This window comes from Typopeltis vanoorti, chromosome 11 (genome assembly GCF_054136105.1).
Source record: "Typopeltis vanoorti isolate ZY-2024b chromosome 11, IOZ_Tvanoo_1.0, whole genome shotgun sequence".
Classification (NCBI taxonomy): Eukaryota; Metazoa; Arthropoda; class Arachnida; order Uropygi; family Thelyphonidae; genus Typopeltis; species Typopeltis vanoorti.
Window position 1 is genome coordinate 89,548,208 of NC_143559.1, and position 19,089 is coordinate 89,567,296.

Here is a 19,089-nt window from a genome sequence, read left to right on the forward strand (position 1 = left end):
TTTTATAAAATAAATTTTGCTTCAGCATAGATCTTTGGAATATGTTTATTTATTTTATTATTATTTTTTTATTTTTAGGAGTGATGCCTTGGCAGTTGGAGATTATATAATTTCTGTTAATGGTATTCGCACCAGTAGTTTGAAACATGAAGAAATTGTTAATCTTCTAAAAAATGCAGAGGATACTGTTACTTTGGACATTGAATATGAAATTCCTCTTGGTAGGTGTAATTGAACAATGTGTTTATAAATTCAACCTGGTTTCATTTTGAATTGTCATCATAATCATCAGAGCTCAACAAATATGTTTGCCCTCTCATCTGTGGCAAGTATTAGTTGCAGACTGGATAAAATAAAATATTTTTATTTAATAAGAAAACAACTTTCTAAAGAAAATCTTTTATAAGAAAACACGGAAAGATATGCATAATATCAAGGGCTATTTTAGTAACAAAAATTGATGTAGCAAATTATATTTTCCAAAAAAAATCAGTATTCTTTCTATTCCTATTCTTATTATATAATGACTTCTCCTTCTTGGATTGGTTCTCACACACAGAAAATATTATCCAAACAACAATGCCACTAATTCTCTGTCGAACTCTTGTTGACTTATTGAGACATATCATTAAATAAATGGGGGTTTATGTACTTTTGAAAGGTTTTTTTTTTTTTTTTTTCCCATTTTGTCAAGTCCTAATAATCATCAAATTCTTGATATGTATCTTGAAAGGTGTATAGGATACTGTTATATAAATACTGACCACCTAATTAGAAACTGTTATGCAGATGTACGTATACATCACATACTCAGTGTATGTGCAAAATATTTAGTCGTGTGTGTCACCACATATTCCAGGCAACTATTGAAGAATGCTGCTGGTCAGTAATAATGTTGATCAATAATGTTGATCGCAATGGGAAAAAAAACCAAAACATCTTTTGGATGTTTTGGTTTTTTTTTAAATCAGTGGAAAAATAAACCGCATTGCTTGTCTAAGAGACGTAACTGTGGTCCTAAAGCATTCTGTCAGAAATGAGATTTGACAAAGAGACTTCCCATTTGCATGCCTTCTCAGATGATGCAGCAATTGACTAAAGCATTTAATGAAGGCTGTTCCCTACCCATATCTCACTGAACTATGTGCAGGGAATTGAAGAGGATTGGTATTGGCAGTCACATACCTCTTTGGAAACCACTTGTTTCTGTGAAGAACCAGAAAGTTCGTTTACAGTGGTGTCAGGAACCCCGTGAGTTTACACTGGAAGATGGAAAAAATTCATGTGGTCTGATGAGTCACGGTACATTTTGTTCTGTACCAACAGTAGACAGAATTTGGCAGGACCCCCCATGAAGTAATGAACTCAGCTTGCCTTATAAACACGACTCACAGTTCCATACCAATAGAACATGTCACACACAGTGGTGTCATGGTGTGTGACATGTTCTGTTGGTATGGAACGGGTCCACTGATATTGCTGGTGGGTTGGGTGTCCTGCAAGGAATATCTGAATATTGTTGCTGATCAAGTCCATTCTGCAATATTGACTTTTTTATCTAGCAGCTGACAGTTGTTTCATGAACAAGTACTACCATCCATCCATCAAGAGTTGTTCAGGTGATTCAGCAAACATGTCAGCAACTTCCACCACCACCTTCCCTGGCCACCACAAAAAAGCTCAGATCTTAATCCCATTGAAAATATATTGGACACGTTAGAAAAACTGATCCGGTAGCAAAGTTCTCTTCTGTCAAATCTGAGCCAGTTAAAGGACCTGTCTGGTATGTTGTAGATGTAATCCAACACCTTTTGGAATCTATGCCAAACCACATATATGCTTTTTCATGACTTATGTTTAATGGTATTAACAATACCAAACACACTGTTTTTTAAAGGATGGTTTATTAATTTGCTTATATTTTGCTGAATTTCAAATTAGCATGACCAGGGCACAACACAACATGTATACGCGACAGTGAGTAAGTGAAACAGTACAATTGTAATGGACAAAAAGTCTAAAGTTCTATTTTGGTGCCCATCTAATGTAGGGAAAGAAAAAAAAAAAAAAAAAAAATATATATATATATATATATATATAGCTATGTGGGAGTTGCTCTTAGGATAACAGTCTCCCAAATTTTTGACAAATTAATGCAACCATATTTGTTCAGGTTAGGAGAATTCTTCATAGCTATTTTGTCAAAAATTTGGGAGACTCTTATCTTAAGAGCAATGGCTATGAAGAATTCTTCTACCTTGAACAAATATGGTTGCATTAATTGTCAAAAATTTGTGAGCCTGTTATCCTAAAAGCAACTCCCACATAGCTATATATATATATATATATATATATATATATAGCTATTATTTTTTTCTTTTTTCCTACAACATTACAAGATGTCAGTATAGGACTTGAGATCTTTTGTCCATTATAATTGTATCATTTCACTTACTCACTGTCACACACATACTGTCCAACACAGATGCAAGCTCCTCGGTTGGCAGTGTGCCAAGAAGAGTCAATTCATGTTGAAGGGGAGAAAGGAGTAAGGCGATGTACGAATTCGTCACCAACACATGAAATCATGTGCTTTATAGGTAAAAGTTTCCAGCTGTTGTACAAGCAAAATAGTTACACCTTAAAAACTAGAATTTTCATAAAAGCTAATTTTTCGACGTGTAATAATAAACACTCATCCCACGAAACACATTGATTACCCCATTATCGGAATGGATTCGCCTTCTTCTGCCATGTGCAGAAGTGTCGATCTTGCATCTGTGGTCTCACAGTACATGTTGTGTTGTGCTCTGATGATGCTGATTTGAAATTCAGTGAAATATAAGCAAGTTAATAAAACATCTTTTTATAAAATAGTGCATTTGGTGTTATTAACATCATTAAAAATAAGTCATGAATAACTGTCAACACCTAAGCTTATCTGTCGCATATGTGCTATAATTTGGGCTAATTGGAGGTTCAACATAGTAATAACTTTCGGGGAACTCTGTAACCTCTAGAGAGTGCATCCCCTGGGTGGTGGATAGAGGGAGCCCACTAGATATGGTGGAGTGGGCCGAATTTATTGAATAAGGACTTGTCAACCAACAGAGCCATAAGGGACAATCATCTTGATTGTAAGGGAAGTGACACTCTCATGGTCCCCTAGCTGGATCTATTCTCTTCTTCCTCTACTTTGAGGAAGATCCACTCACTTTAATCTTTCCTATAAGGCCTTATCAGCCAACCGTTCTTATTTTATGACCCTTATGCTATTAGAGACCTCAAGAGCTATAGGGGCTTTCCATTTCTGACCCATATCTATGTCCCCTCTAAAATCTACTCTTTCACCTTCAAATACCCTATTCCTCTTATGTTTAAATTTGGAAGAAGGCTAGTTCCAGAAGTCTTAAGGTAGCAGCCCTACCACTGGACTGTCCATTGCCATTCTAGTCACCTGACATGGAGAACATTTATCCAAAGAAAACAGAGAAAGGTAATCGACATGAATCTATGGAAAAGGTAAAATGAAAATGGAAACAACAAACTGGAATGTAAGAGGAACACAGGAAGTTAAGAGGCAGTGAAGGAAAAGAATAAAGCATATCAAAAGTTCCTGGCAAATAAGTGAGCTTGTGCTCTAGAGAATACAGAGACAAATGTAAGAAATCTAAACATTGTGTAAAACAAAAGGCATGGGAAGACTTTGGTATGAACATAGAAAATAAATATCAAGAACGTGGCAAGGTATTCTGGAGGTTGTTGAAGAAGCTCAGAAAGGAGGAAAGAGTACTTAAAAAGAATTAGAGATGATAAAGGTGACATGAAAACTAGAGAAGAAGATATCTTTGATGTATAGAGTAATTACTTCGAAAAATTGCTAAATGAAATAATCAGTGACAGCACAGTGGTTAAAAAACACTGACCAGGCATGCAATCGGGAATACTTATCCATACTTGAAGTAGAAAAAAGTCATCAAAAGCCTGAAATGTGGAAAGGCAGCTGGAGTATCTACTCGATGATATTCGACCAGAAATGCTCAAGTATGGAGGTATAAAAGTCTTACAGTGGCTGCACTGCATAGTTCAGAAGGCCTGGACAGATCTTTCTGTCCAGGCCTTCTTGGAGCTCTACTCCAATTCCAGATGATTGGAGTAGAGCTCTCATCACGGACCCCACATCCTGAAGTGGGCCCCCCAGGCCAGGATTTTTGACTGGCCCCCGACCTGTCACTCAGGTTAAGGACAATGCATTGCTATACTGTCTATAGGGTTTAGGATCAATTAGTTAAAATGATAACACAAAAGTAATATTTATTTAAAAAGCTACCAACATCTACATAATACAAACTAATAATAATATTCAAAATTACTTCAAATTATATTTTCTAGCTTTTGTCGACGCAAATTTATCAGTCTTCTTCTTTCAGTGCCATCTCCTATTGGAGGTCGGCAACCACCTTGGCAAATTTTGAGCAATCCTCAGCCACTCTAAACAGTCCATCAGAGCTCATGCCAGTCTGATGTCTGCCAGCCAAGATGTTCTTCGTTTTTCTTGTCCTCCTCTTCCATTTATCTTCCCCTTTATAAGCAATTGAAGTATTTTATATTTTTCATAGGAAGTAGATGACCAAGATATGCAGTTTTCCTTCTTTTTATGGTATCTAAAAGTTCACGTGATTTCCCCATTTGTTCCAGTACTTCCTGATTGGACGTTTTTGCTGTCCATGGGATTTTTAACATTCGACTGTATAACCACATCGCAAAGGCTTAAAGTTTTTTTATTGATGTTGTCCTCAAGGCCCAAGTTTCTGCACCGTACAGCAGCAGTAGAGACCATACATAGCATTTAACCATGCGTGCTCTAAGTTTAAGTTGCGGTCACACAGTGTTGATTTTCATCAGGAGAAAATTTTTTCTTGCCATTTCAATTCTAACTTTTATTTCCATTTCTGGATTGCATTCTTCATTTAACCAGCATCCGAGATATTTAAATTTTATCACTCTTTCTATTCGTTTCCCATTTAAAGAAAGCGATGAATTAAGAATTGGTTTCTTGCTTATGACTATGAATTTAGTTTTGGTGATATTTATTTTTAATTCCATTTTTTCACTCTCTTCATTCACTAGTTCCAGAAGATTTTGAAGATCCTGAATATTGTCAGCCAGGAGAGCTGTCATCAGCATATCGGATGTTACTGATGATTTCACCATTTACATTAATCCTTCATGTCTTCCTTGTAAGATTTTTTGAAATATGGCTTCTGAGTATATGTTAAAAAGAAGAGGTGACACCACACATCCTTGCCTTACTCCTCGTTTAATGTTAATGGGGTCTGTAATAATGTCATCAACTTGAACAGATGCCTTTTGGTTCTGTTATATTGGTTTTCCTTATATTACGTATTTCATAGTCTAACACATCAATACAAGTAAGATCCCTTTACAGATATCGCATGGTACCTCTGGATAACTAAATAATTGCCTCAGGGTCAAGCCAATTCAGTGTATCAGAGTATCCGAGGTCAACCTCTCTTAAAGCTCTAAGAAATTTATTTTTTATATTGCTGCGCCACTTAGGGCCCTTAGATTAAACAAACTATATTAATCAAGAGGCGATCCCAAGAATGTACTCAAGTGATACCTTAATTTTGCAGACGTGGCCAAAATTCTTATTCCCTAATTTCCCGCTGAGGTTCATGTTAATTTTTTACCAAGAGGTGCATTGGATTCCAAATTACAGACAATCTTGATTGGATTTAAAAGCAAAGGTTTATTGAACACTATATAAATATACAGAATATGATATTACAATTCTCACTCTAAGAAGGTTAATGACAATTAGGGTAAATATAAAATACTCTAACTGGATTATTCAAGATTATTCTATGTTATCAATATCAATTCAATCAATCAATAAGTGCTCTAGCTAGGTACGATACTTATAGCAATGATTACTTTAAATTAGTCACAATCAGACCACTCTAGATAGCAATGTCATTTATGATTCATTACTAACATCAATCTTCACTCTGAATTATCTTAGCATTCTTTAAGCACATACAATAACTCAGTTCCGCAAAGAAGCTATAATGTTATGATATACAACTTTAGATTCACTACAGTTCAGTTTTTATGATACTACTAAAGTTCTTTCTTCTGAATCACTACACAACACAAATTCCTTTCAACCATAGCTAGCAAAATTAGTAAGTTCTACTTATCTACACTCGAAGTTCATCACACTTGCTGGTCTGTTGGAACAGCAAGTGTCCTCACTCGAATGTTCCTTTGATTCCTTCAACAGGCTTTAAGGCATGTGGCTCTCCGAGCTATCAATGAGTCTTAACAATCTCCACATGACAGGCGCGTATCACTTCCTTGTAGGGATGGCTAGGCCTATTCTAGCTCCTCGAGACTACGGATCTAGACTTTCCATCGATGCATCATCCAAGCACTCTGGAATGGAGGCGATGTCACCACTGTCTAGCTCACAACACCCAAGCGACCAACACGAGGAGATCCGGAAACGAAAAAGCCTTGTTACGGGGATTCTTGACCCTTCATCTCGGCGATTCCCGCACTCTACGATGTCCACCTAGCGCTTGGAACATTTTGTCACATGGGTCAACGTCACAGCGACCACCTTCTCCTTTACCCCCCTCTCACGCACCGAAGGTACACGATCACCCGGGGCAAACTGCTCCCCTCACATTACTGCTCCGTGAACTTTGGACTTACAATCCACTCAGAATTTTATGCAAGTCATGTAACAACTCTAAATATTTCTAGCTGTAACAAGTATTGAATATTTACACATCACAATGTTAATTGCAGAAGCAAGTGAGTGATCTTTACTTGAATTATTTTATAAACTACTCCTTTCTCTAAGTTTGGAACATTTGATATATTTATATATTTACAAGGTTGTATTATAACACACTTAGAGAGACAAACATATGTATTTATTCCCTTTTCATTGCGTCTTGTTTGTTAAACTATGATGAGATTGAAAATCCTAAATTCTCAATCTATCACAATTTAACAGTTCCAATATAAGTTTTGAATGATCCTGATGTCTTTACCATCTAATCCAATTCTCTTTAATAGTGCAATCATTTTATTATGTTCGACTTTATCAAATGCTTTCTCAAAGTCAATGAAGCAAATGAATACTTCCTTGATTTGATCAATACATGAATAAGATTTGAAAGCAGAAAAGAGCCTCTCTTGTTCCCAAACCATTTCTAAACCCGAACTTTGTATCACTGATGGTGTCTTCACATTTTCTGTATATCCTTTTTTTGAATTATTTTCAAGAACATTTTGAGAACATGACTCATTAGGCTTATACAAAATGGGCGAGGAAAGATTAGCAAAACAAGTGTTCTCTGCCAGGTTAGCAGGAAAACAACTTAGAGGAAGACCAAGAATTGATACGGTACAGTGTGTCTTAGACGATAGAAATATAAGATCTGATAATGATAATATTGGAGTCTTGACAAGTAATAGACTGATTTGGAGGAAAATTGTAGATAGGAAGTTAGTAATGATGTAAATTTTTCATGTAGTACTATCATATCCTGTACACCCCTTGAGGGTGCATGTCAGGAATTTGATGATGATGACTCATTAGGCTGATCATTCTGTAGTCATTACAAGTTTTTGCATTTTCTTTTTTAGATAGCATGATGAAGATCGACTGTAACCAGTCTTGTGGGAATATGCCTGTATCGTAGACCTTATTAAATAGCTTTACTATATAGCAATGTTGTCACCTTCTAATAACTTTACTATTTCTGCTGGTATTCTATCAGGGCCTAAGGCTTTACCATTTTTAGCTGAGTTCAGCGCACATTCTACCTCTGATCTCAGAATGCATGGACTGTCCATCTGTTCATAAGTATTTTCTGGGTTCTGTCTGTTATCAGAAAAGAGTTCTTCTACATATTTCACCCATTCTTGTATTTTGTCATCTTTTTCGGATATTATTTCTCCCTTTTTTGTTTCGAAGGACACATAGTCGTTTTTTCTTAAATATACCTGAGGTCTCTTTCAGCTTTTTGTGTAGATTAAAACTGTCATGCTTTTCTTGTAGAATTTCAATTTCTTACATTTTTCATTCATCCAGATTTCTTTTGCTTTGATCTTGCCTTTAATAATTTTTTGAACCTCTTTATATTTTGATGTGAAAAATTAGAAAATCTCAAACAAGAAATGGATAAAGGAAAAATTGATATCATAGGGCTCTCTGAAGTCAGATGGGAAGGAATAGGTGATTTTTATGGTGACATAGTAAGAGTAATTTACTCAGGTGGAGATAAAAAGGAAAAAGGAGTTGCACTAGTTTTTAATAAAAGAACAGCAAAGAGCATCATTAGCATAAACTGTTTGAATGACAGGATTATGGTGGTAAAATTGAAGGCTGAACCAGTGGAAATAACAATAATGCAGGTATATATGCCAACAAGTGACCATTCAGATGAGGAAATAGAGGAAATGTATGAACTGTTACAAGAACTAATGAAAGAAGAAAAAAGAAAAGACTATATGATAATAATTGGAGATTGGATTGAGTTGTAGGAGAAGAAGAGAATGGGAGTGTAGTAGGAAGATACGGACTAGGTAATAGAAATGAGAGAGGAAAAAGGTTAGTGGAATTCTGTAAAGAAAATAAGCTAATAATTACAAATACTTGGTTTAAAATGGCAAAAACCAGGAGATACGGAAAGGTATCAAATTGATTACATTATAGTAAAGCAAAGATACAAGAATAGTGTAAAATATGTATGCACATATCCTGGAGCTGATATTTACTCTGACCACAACCTACTATTCATAGAAATAAATGTGAAATTAAAGAAAATAAAAGAAGCTATGAAAAGGAAAAAATGGAACTTAGAGAAATTAAAAAATACCAAGGAATTTGGAAACAGATTGGAGAAAGAATTAGAAGAAACAAGTTTTGTCAAAACTGAAGATCCAGAAAAGAAATGGGAACAAGTTAAAGAGAAAATAAAGAAGATTGCAGAAGAAGAAATTAGATATGTAAGAACTAAAAGAATAAAAAAACCTTGGATAACTAATGAGATGATTTCTCTAATGGAAGAAGAAAGAAGAAAATGGAAAAATAAAGACACCTCAGAAGGGAAAATACACTATAGAACCCTGAATGACAGATTGAGAAGGGAAGCAGAAAAAAGTAGAAAAGATTGGCTTAAAAAACAATGTGAAGAAATGGAAAATTATGAGAGAGTGGGGAAGGTATGATCTTTTATATGAAAAAGCAAGCAGCATGAATCACAAGAAAAATGGAATTCAAGCTAGAGGCATAGAAAATAAGAATGGCAAAACTATAACTGAAGAAGATAAAATCCTAATGAGATGGAAGGAATACATTGAAGATCTATATGACAAGGAAAACAAACCAAATGAGTTGCCATTAGAAGATATAAAGAAGGTAAATGAAGATGATCTAGGCCCAGAGATTTTGAAGACAGAAATAGAAATGGCCATTAAAGAACTAAAATGTGGAAAGGCAGAAGGAATACATGAAATACCTGCAGAATTCCTGAAACAACTTCAGAAGAAAGGAACTGAAGAAATAACCAAAATAATAAATTTAATTTATAAAAAAGGAGAACTATAAAAAGATTTTATGACCTTAATATTTATACCTATATCAAAGAAAAGTAATGTAGTGAACTGCAAGGATTTTAGAACAATAAGCCTCATTTCCCATACATCAAAAATACTTATGAGAATCTTAATACGAAGAATTGCATCTAAAGTGGAAGAATTTCTTGGAGAAGATTAGTTTGGTTTCAGAAAGGTTAGGGGAACAAGAGATGTGATTGGACTGTTAAGAATAGTAAGTGAAAGAAGTCTAGAAGTGAATAAAGAAGTTAACATCTGTTATATAGATTTTGAGAAAGCTTTTGACTATGTAAAATGGGATATGATGGTGGAAGTAATGGAAAAGATTGGTATAGATTGGAAAGACAGAAGGCTAATTATCTCACTATATGTGGGGCAAACTGCCATGGTGAGAGACATATATGGTACAAGAGAACCAGGTATCATTGGGCGAGGAGTAAGACAAGGCTGTTCTCTGTCACCAATTTTGTTCAACATGTATTCCGAAGCAATGCTAAAAGAAGCACTGGAGAATTCGGAAGAAGGAATAAAGATTGGAGGTAGACAGATATTTGCAATGAGATACGTAGACGACAAGGCATTACTATCAAACACTGAAACAGGACTACAATATCTGTTGAACAGATTACTGGAATCCTGTATCAATTATGGAATGAAAATTAACATCCGAAAAACAAAGGTGATGAAAATAGCAAGGAAAGAGGAAATATGGATATCAAAATAAATGGGGAAAAATTGAATCAAGTAATGACATTTAAATATCTAGGAAGTGTGATTAGCAGTGATTGAAGATGTAAAAGTGACATAAAAGCAAGAATAGCGATGGGAAGAAATGCCTTTAATAGAAAATGGAATTTATTAAGAAGTAAAATGGATAGAAACCTAAAGAAAAGACTAATAAAATGTTATGTGTGGAATGTTGCCCTCTATGCATCTGAAACTTGGATTGAAGAAAGAAGAAATTAAGATTTTGGAAAGCTTTCAGATGTGGATTTGGAGAAGGTTGGAAACAATCAAATGGACAGATAAAATAACTAATGAAGAGGTCTTAAAAAGAGTAGAAGAAGAAAGAAGTTTGTTAAGGAGGATAAAAAGAAGCAAGGGAAACTGGATCGGACATATTCTGAGAGAGAGAATGGAATCATCAGAGATGCCATTGAAGGAAAAATAGATGGAAAAAGACCCAGAGGAAGAGTAAGGAAAACAATGCTAGATGACATGGTGAATGGAGACAGGTACACAACCTTGAAAGAGAAGGCTCAGAACAGAAGATAGAGTGGAAGGAAAGTTTCTGCTACTAAAAGAACCTGCTCAATTGCAGAATACTAAAGAAGAAGATGTTTTGTTGGACTGTGATTTTTATATGATCTGCGTTGATCCATGAGAGAGAGAATTTCGTCAGTTATCCAATCTTTCTTTTTTACTGCTCTATGAGGACACAAGATATTGGTACATTTCTCTATGAAGGCAGATTTTAATTTGTCCCATGATTCATCAACCCCCATGACGTCATCATTCTTGATAAGTGCTATCTCTTGATTCAGATCTTGACTCACTTTGTTTCTTTTCTCTGGGTTTTTTAACTTTCCTAAATTAAATTTTTTTTTGTTGATGTTTCTGAAGTATAGCTTTCAGTCTGATTTTTAACACTGTCACCAGTAGATTATGATCAGAAGCAATATCCGCAGTGGGATAGGTTTTTTGTGCTCTTTATGGAACTTCGAAATCGTTGATTAATTAGCAAGTAATCAATTTGGTTTCTGACTATATTTGTATTATTATCTTGTGGTGATCGCCAAGTATATAAGCCTTTGGGATGGTAGCTTAAACCATGTGTTTGTGACTATTAGCTCCTCTTCTTGGCAGAATTGAATAAGACGGTCTCCTCTCTCATTTCTTGTTCCCAGTCCATGTTCACCGACTATATCTCCACTTCTATCTTTCCCAACTTTAGCATTGAAATCACCTATGACGATGTTAATATCATGTTTTTTTGTGTTTTTCATTAGTTCTTTTAATTGGTCATAAAATTCTTCGATCTCGATATCACTCTTGTCAGCAGTAGGGGCATAGACCTGTATAAGATTAATATCTAGTGGTTGACTTTTAGTTTTAATAACATCATCCTATTCAGAAGGGGATGAAGCTCAATAGTGAATTATTGACATCTTTGTTTAATATTATTCCAACTCCATTTTGATGGTTGTTTTCGCTACTTCGAGAGTGGTACATTGCATGTCATTAACTTGAGTTTTGCCAGATCCTGGCTACCTAACTTCACGCATTCCTAAAATCTCAATTTCAAGTCTTTTCATTTCCTGAATAGCATTTCTTAGCTTACCTGCTTCGTACAGGGTTCTGACATTCCAAGTTCCTAGTTTTAGTGAACGCACCATTTTGAGCCCGGAGATTCTTCGCACCCCTGTTCCATTTAAGGGATGCCGGGAACTCGGGGCCATTTGTGTAGATTTGCTTGCCATGGTGGTTAGTCTGGAGAGAATAGAGCAGTAGTTTCTCCATTTGTTTTCTGCTCTGCAGTATTACAGACGTACACAATAAACTGTATTGCCATCTACAATTTTCTAATCACAAGCTTTATTGTCATCATGAGACTTCAACCTTGTGTCAGTACTGACAAAACTGCTTCCCTTTGTCAGAGGATTGAATCCTTTAATTTTCCTTGTAACCCTAGATAGGGGCCCTAACCAGGTACTGACAGCCGGACCCAGCTGAGCCCGGGTTGTTTATAGGTTGTTCAGCTCCTCTGAATATTCTTCCACACATTTCACCGTTGGGATATGAATCCTCCTCTGCTGATTTGTCCGTTGTTCTTCACAGAGGTCCGTTAGCATCCTTATAGGGAGTGTACCCTACGGGAGCACGACAGGGATGTGGACTTGCCTCACTTCCCAAATTTATCAATAATGTCAGTAAAATCAGCTCACTTAGCCAAATCATTTTGTGCTCTGCAGGGAGAAAACAAGGCATGTTTGTTCTTTTGTAAAATGAGAGTTTTTATACCACTTATTTTTCCACGCATATTTTCTCCATTGTCGTAGCCTTGTGAACAGCAATCTTCGAGAGGCATACTGTTTTATTTTTTTCCAGAGTTGCAAGTATTTCTTCAGTTATTTTTTTCCCCAGTTTTTCCAGTAAAGTTCATGAATTCAATGAAATGTTCAATTTCACATTCGCTTGAGTCTTGGTTTTGCAATATGCATCTGAGAATTAGGGCGTTTTATTCATTGTGGGAGATATCTGTTTTCTATTTTCAATTTTCAATTTGAAAATTGAAAATAGAAAATCTGTTATCAATTTTCTATTATTCCATAGAAAATTGCATCTCTTCTTTGGTCTAGAATAGTTTGGAGAAGTTTGCCCGTGCAAAGGCCAATAAACTGATTTTGCGAATTCCACGACAAGTAATGTGCATATCCTTACATACTTTTACCTTCCATCTGATTTTGTTGAACTTTGCCAAGATGTTGTCGTGTCACTTCATCGTACTTTCCAATTAATTCTAATATACCTAAGAAATTTTCATTATGAACATCTCCAATCTTCATGTTTTCTCCTTCAAATGCTAAACCTCTGGATGATAAAAAATAATGTTAAGTCTGCAATCTGTTGCAGAAGTGCTCTCCACTTATTTGTTTCATATTGAATTTGTAGTTGTAAGTCTTTATCGATTCCATGTCCTTTCAATGACTACAAAAGGGATTTCCAAGCCAGATATTGTTCTCTGTGTTCAGCACTATTTTCGTGAAGAGGCAACATTTCATACAACTTTTTCCAAGGCTTATTTCGAGGTGAAAATCCTTCTTGGGCTAAATTGCTTAAGTTTTTGTTATTAGAAGCGCAAAAAATATGACATGGTAGACAATAAAGAGTTTCTTTCGATACAACTCATGTTAACCATTCTCTTGGAAAATGTTCTGTTGTTCTTTCATCTTTCATTTTCCTATAGAGCAAAGAATCTTGAAATTTCCTACCATTAAGATCTCTTGGCAATTCCTCATAAATCTTTTGGAATTCTTGAAAGCTGATAGTTCGTACTGTCTTGCTGCATGTTGTTTGAGATTATTCTGGACCAAGTGCTAGGATGGTCATATTTTATATCAGATTTTTCAACAGGGCCTGCAACTGAAGCATCAACTGTAATCATATTCTTCCACGGTCACTCCTTCTGCAGGTTTTTCACTTGTGGCCTTTTCTTCAGTTGTAAGAGGTTCACATGTAACAGTCGTTTGACTTTCGACTGCCTTATGAGTTTCGATTTGACACTGATATTCTGTTTGGATTTCAATGTCACAAACATTATTGCCACCTTCATTGTAATTAGTACTGCGAACTATGTCCTTTTCGTTTTCAGATTTGAAAAATTTGCTTATGAATAAGTTTCCTCTTCTGAGCTCCAGACTTGTTTCTACTTTGAATCAGACATTGGAATTTTATTTATTTTAACTAGAACGTCTTTGCTTGCTCGAGAGCAATTTATTTAAATATTTTTAATATCTCAAATTTGTATGATCTGAAAAGAAATAATAATTAAGTTTCTAAATATATGAAGAGCCAAAGGCTTCAATTCAGTCACCTAAAATTATTTAAATTAAGGGATGTTACATCCCATATTGTTTCACAGCCGAAAACTCAGAGTTTCATGCCGAATATAGAAACTATATATAAATAAAGTTTGGCGAGTCCAAGCATAAGCAAATACCTGGATAGTGCAACACCAGGGTAAGTCATAGTCCATATGGTGGTGCAACATGGGGCAACTCATAGTAAGGGTGGAGCAAAGCTCCGATCACTGTTCTTGGTATTTTCCCATAATGTGAAACTCAGCTTCTAGGAGCTGTATTACTGTTCTACATTATGAGAGAAGGTCACTACCCAGACTGGTTTCAACCTTTATTGAGGTCTCATCAGTGAGTAGCTAGACCTACATAATACCAAGTTTGTAGTGAACAGAACTTACATACCTGACCAGATGGACTATGAGTTGCCCTGGTGTTGCACTATCCAGGTATTTGCTTACGCTTGGACTCACCGAACTTTATTTATATGTAGTTTCTATATTCAGCATGAAACTTTTTGAGTATCTTATTCGGCTGTGAAACAATATTGGATGTAATATCATGGGATGGACAAATTCTTCTCAAATAAAGAATTTTGTAGAAAATTTTCAGTTTCTTGAGATCAACTTAACCAACTAAAACTATCAAATAAAGCTGTCTCTTTTACGAATAAAATGAAATTCTCTCGGCACCCGTAGCATACGCACCGATAGGGTAGTGTGTCGGCGCAGTGTTGTCATTGAAACAATGGCATGCATAGAAAGTGAAACGGGTGAACGAAAACTAAAGTAAATCCTTTCAAATGGGAAGTTCAGAAGAGTAACCATAAGTCTGAAAAGAAGGATAATGGGTTGAAAATTATTGCAAAAGGCTAGTAGTCCCTCTCAGCACATATTCATTCATATTTTATAAAGTTTCTTTTTGTCATTTGTTAGTCTCACTTAACTGGCCAACCTAACAAGACGGGCCCCCAGGCTAGATCCCTGTCATCCCCCCTTGTTGGGGGGGGTCATGCCTCTCATAGTACCCATATATAAAAAGGGAAATAAAACTGAATGTGAGAATTACAGAGATATTTCTCTACTGAGTGTTCCTGGCAAGATCTATGCAAGTATACTTGAGAAACGGTTGAGAAGAATTGTGGAAGAAAAGCTTGGTGAAGAACAAGCTGGATTCAGGCCAAATAGAGGCTGTCAGGATCAGATCTTCACTTTACAACAAATAGTCGAGAAAGCATGGGAATATAACAGAGATCTGTATTTAAGTTTTGTCGATTTGGAAAAGGCATATGACAAGGTGCCAAGAGAGAAGCTATTCAATACGCTACAATTATATGGTATCAGTGGAGCATTATATCAAGCAATACTTTATCTTTATTTGAGTTGTAAGTCAGCAGTTAGAATTGAAGGAAATACAGGAAAATGATTTGATGTTAAATCTGCTGCCAGACAAAGATGTACATTATCCTCTTGGTTATTCATTATCTATATGGATCACATTATGAAGAAAAGTGGTATTAAACTTGATATCAAAATTGGAGATGTTAATCTCATCTATTTGCTTTATGTGGATGATGTTTTACTTCTAAATAAATCTGGTACAAGTCTGCAAGATTCCCTGACTAAATTGAATAACTGTTGTAATAGATTTGGTATGAAAGTCAGCAATAAAAAGACAAAGACAATGAAAATAGGCAGAATCATTGAAAATGTCAACTGTGTTGTGAATGGAGAACCTGTGGAACAAGTAAAACATTTCAGCTACTTCAACATGATTTTTAGTGAAGGTGGTAAATTAAATATGGAAATAGACAACAGAATGAACAAAGTTGGTATGGTAGGAAGTCAACTGAATAAATTTATATGGAATAAGAGAGAAATTAGTCAAAACACTAAATTAGCTGTATACAAGACGACAGTCTTCAAATCAATTTTAACTTATGGATCTGAGATCTGGGTTAGAAGTAAAACACTTGACCAAAGACTAGAGACCACAGATATGAGAGTCCTGAGAAAGATTAGGGGTGTGAACAGATGGCATCAATGGCAATATCATATTAAAAAAGAGGATATTAGAAAAGAACTTGACATTGTTAGCATCCAGTAATGTGTTAGCCAAGCAAATCTCTGGTTGTATGATCACTTAAACAGAATGGGAGAGGAAAGATTAGCAAAACAAGTGTTCTCTGCCAGGATGGTAGAAAAAAGACCCCGGAGGAAGACCAAGATATAGGTGGATTGATACAGTAAAAAGTGCCTTTGAAGATAGAAATATAAGATCTAATAATCTTGGAGTCTTGACTGGTAACAGATTGATTTGGGGTAAATTGTAAATAAGTTAGTAATGACGTAAATTTTCATGTAGTACTATCATATCCTGTACACCCCTTGAGAGTACATGGCAGGAATTTAATGATGATGATGATGATAAAATGATATAAATAAAAATGATTATGTATTATTAGCAGGAGACTTAAATGCAAGAATTGGAAATACGAAAAATGAATAATATAGGAATGTGTGGAGAACATACGCTAAACAGGAATGGTAAAAAATTGATTGACTTTGTAGTTCATAATAACCTTAAAATAATGAATTCTTTCACTAAACATAAAGACATACATAAATATACTTGCCCAGCAAGAGGATGGAAATCAATATTAGATTACTTTGTTTTAAATGAAAAGACATCAAAGTTCTCTTTATATGTTAGAGTTCACATAGGATATGAAATAAGTAGCGACCACTTCTTCGTTAAAATAAAATTAAGATTAGCACCTAAATGGGTACAAATAACAAGAACAAAAAGACAATTTAAAATATTTGTTCTTAAAACTAGATTATTAAATTTCGCAAATATACAGCGGCTATAGGAACAAACAATTAGCCAATATTTAGATAAAATAAAACGAAATGAAGAAATAGAAATAGAATGGCTTAATATAAAAATGATACTAAATACGGCAGCAAATGAAAGCTTAGGAAAGACAAAAAATTTCATTATAAAGAAAAAAAACTGAAGATATGGGATGATACAATCAAAGAAATAATCAAAATGTGAAAGGAGACTTCTTTTTACATTTTGATCTTTTACTGCTTAATCATAAATGGTTAAGCATTAAAAGATTAGAAGATGAAATAGAATATAAAAGAATAAGAGCCATACCTAAAAGAGAAGTCAGAAAAAGACATAGAGAATCATGGAACAAATTTGTTTCTAATTTAGAATATGATTTATATAAAATAACACCCAATGTATATAAGATTTTGAAACATTTAAGTACAGATACTAAAGAAATCATAAAATTAAACACCGAATTGAAATTAGAAGAATTTCAAAATTTCTGTACAGAATTGTGGATAGATAAATATTTTAAAAAAGATAACTGGCAAACATTTAATGAAAATGAAAAGGAAATAACTAAAGAAGAATTAGAAATCAGTTTGAAAGAAACAAGAAATGGAAAATCACCTGGAGAAGATAATTTAAGTTCAGAATTATATAATATGCAGGAATAAAGTTCAAAGAAAGACCTATTATTCTTAAATAAAATCTATTCAACAAGTAACCCACCAATAGAATGGTAAAATGCAATAATGATCCGTATCTTTAAAAAAGGTAGTAGAGATGACCCTAAAAATTATAGAGGTATATGTATTCTAAATTCTTGTTACAAAATATATAGCAGAATTTTAAATAACAAAGTAATAAAATATTCTGAAAATTTTATTTTAGAAATACAAAATGGATTTAGAAAAGGAAGATCGTGCATAAACTTGGCCTTTTGCCTGAAATTAATAATAGAGAAAAGAAGAAAATACAATTTAGAAACACATATTACATTTATTGACTTTGAACAAAAAAAAAGCATTTGATAAAGTTAAAAGAAGTGTATTACTTAAATTAAGGGGATATTAAATCCCACATAGTTTTAAAACCGAATAAGAAACTCAAAGATTGGAATCAGAGAGTTTCTTGCCGAATATAGTAAACTATAAAGTATCGGCGACACTAGCGTTAGCCAATGCAAGTGATCCTAGTACGTAGTACAATACCGGGCAACTCGTTGCAAAGGTGGGGGAAGTTCAGATCGCTATTCTTAGGTATTTTCCATAATGTAAAAACACATTTCCTAGGAAATGTATGCTGTTATTACCTTATGGAGGGAGGTCACTACCCAGACCGGTTTCAGCCTTTTTTGAGGCTTCATCAGTGAGTAGCTAGACCTAATACTAAAGTGTATAGCGAAAAGAACTTATGTACTCTGTGAACGAGTTTTCCAAACAGGTGCAACCATTAAGTTACTTAAGTATAAAGAGCTAATAAGCTCTTTATACTTGTAATATGTGTTTCTAAATTGTATTTTCTTCTTTTCTCTATTATTAACACATTATTATTATTAACTATTATTAATGTGTTTTTACATTATGGAAAATACCTAAGAATAGCAATCTGAACTTCCCCCACCTTTGCAACGAGTTGCCCGGTATTGTACTACGTACTAGGATCACTTGCATTGGCTAACGCTAGTGTTGCCGATACTTTATAGTTTACTATATTCGGCAAGAAACTCTCTGATTCCAATCTTTGAGTTTCTTATTCGGTTTTAAAACTATTTGGGATTTAATATCCCCTTAATTTAAGTAATGTTTTCATTGCCGAAATGAAGCATATTAGCTCTTTATACTTAAGTTAAAAGAAGTGTTTTATTTAACATATTAAAAGAAAGACAAATGCCAAATAATATTCTAAAAGCTATAAGTATATATGAAAATAATCAAATACAAATAAGATTAAATTATGAACTATCATATCTGAGAGAGATAAACCAAGGAGTAATAATATAATAATAAAA

General features: G+C 34.5%; 1 protein-coding gene across 1 annotated transcript in view; it reads left to right on the plus strand.

The window, feature by feature from the left end:
• LOC150101837 (glutamate receptor-interacting protein 1-like) overlaps nt 1-19,089 on the plus strand; it is a 369,473-nt gene that overhangs the window by 126,988 nt on the left and 223,396 nt on the right. The window contains exon 5 of the mRNA XM_090400065.1: nt 79-221. Coding sequence (XP_090256191.1) covers nt 79-221 — 143 coding nt within the window. The remainder of the gene's footprint in view (nt 1-78; nt 222-19,089) is intronic.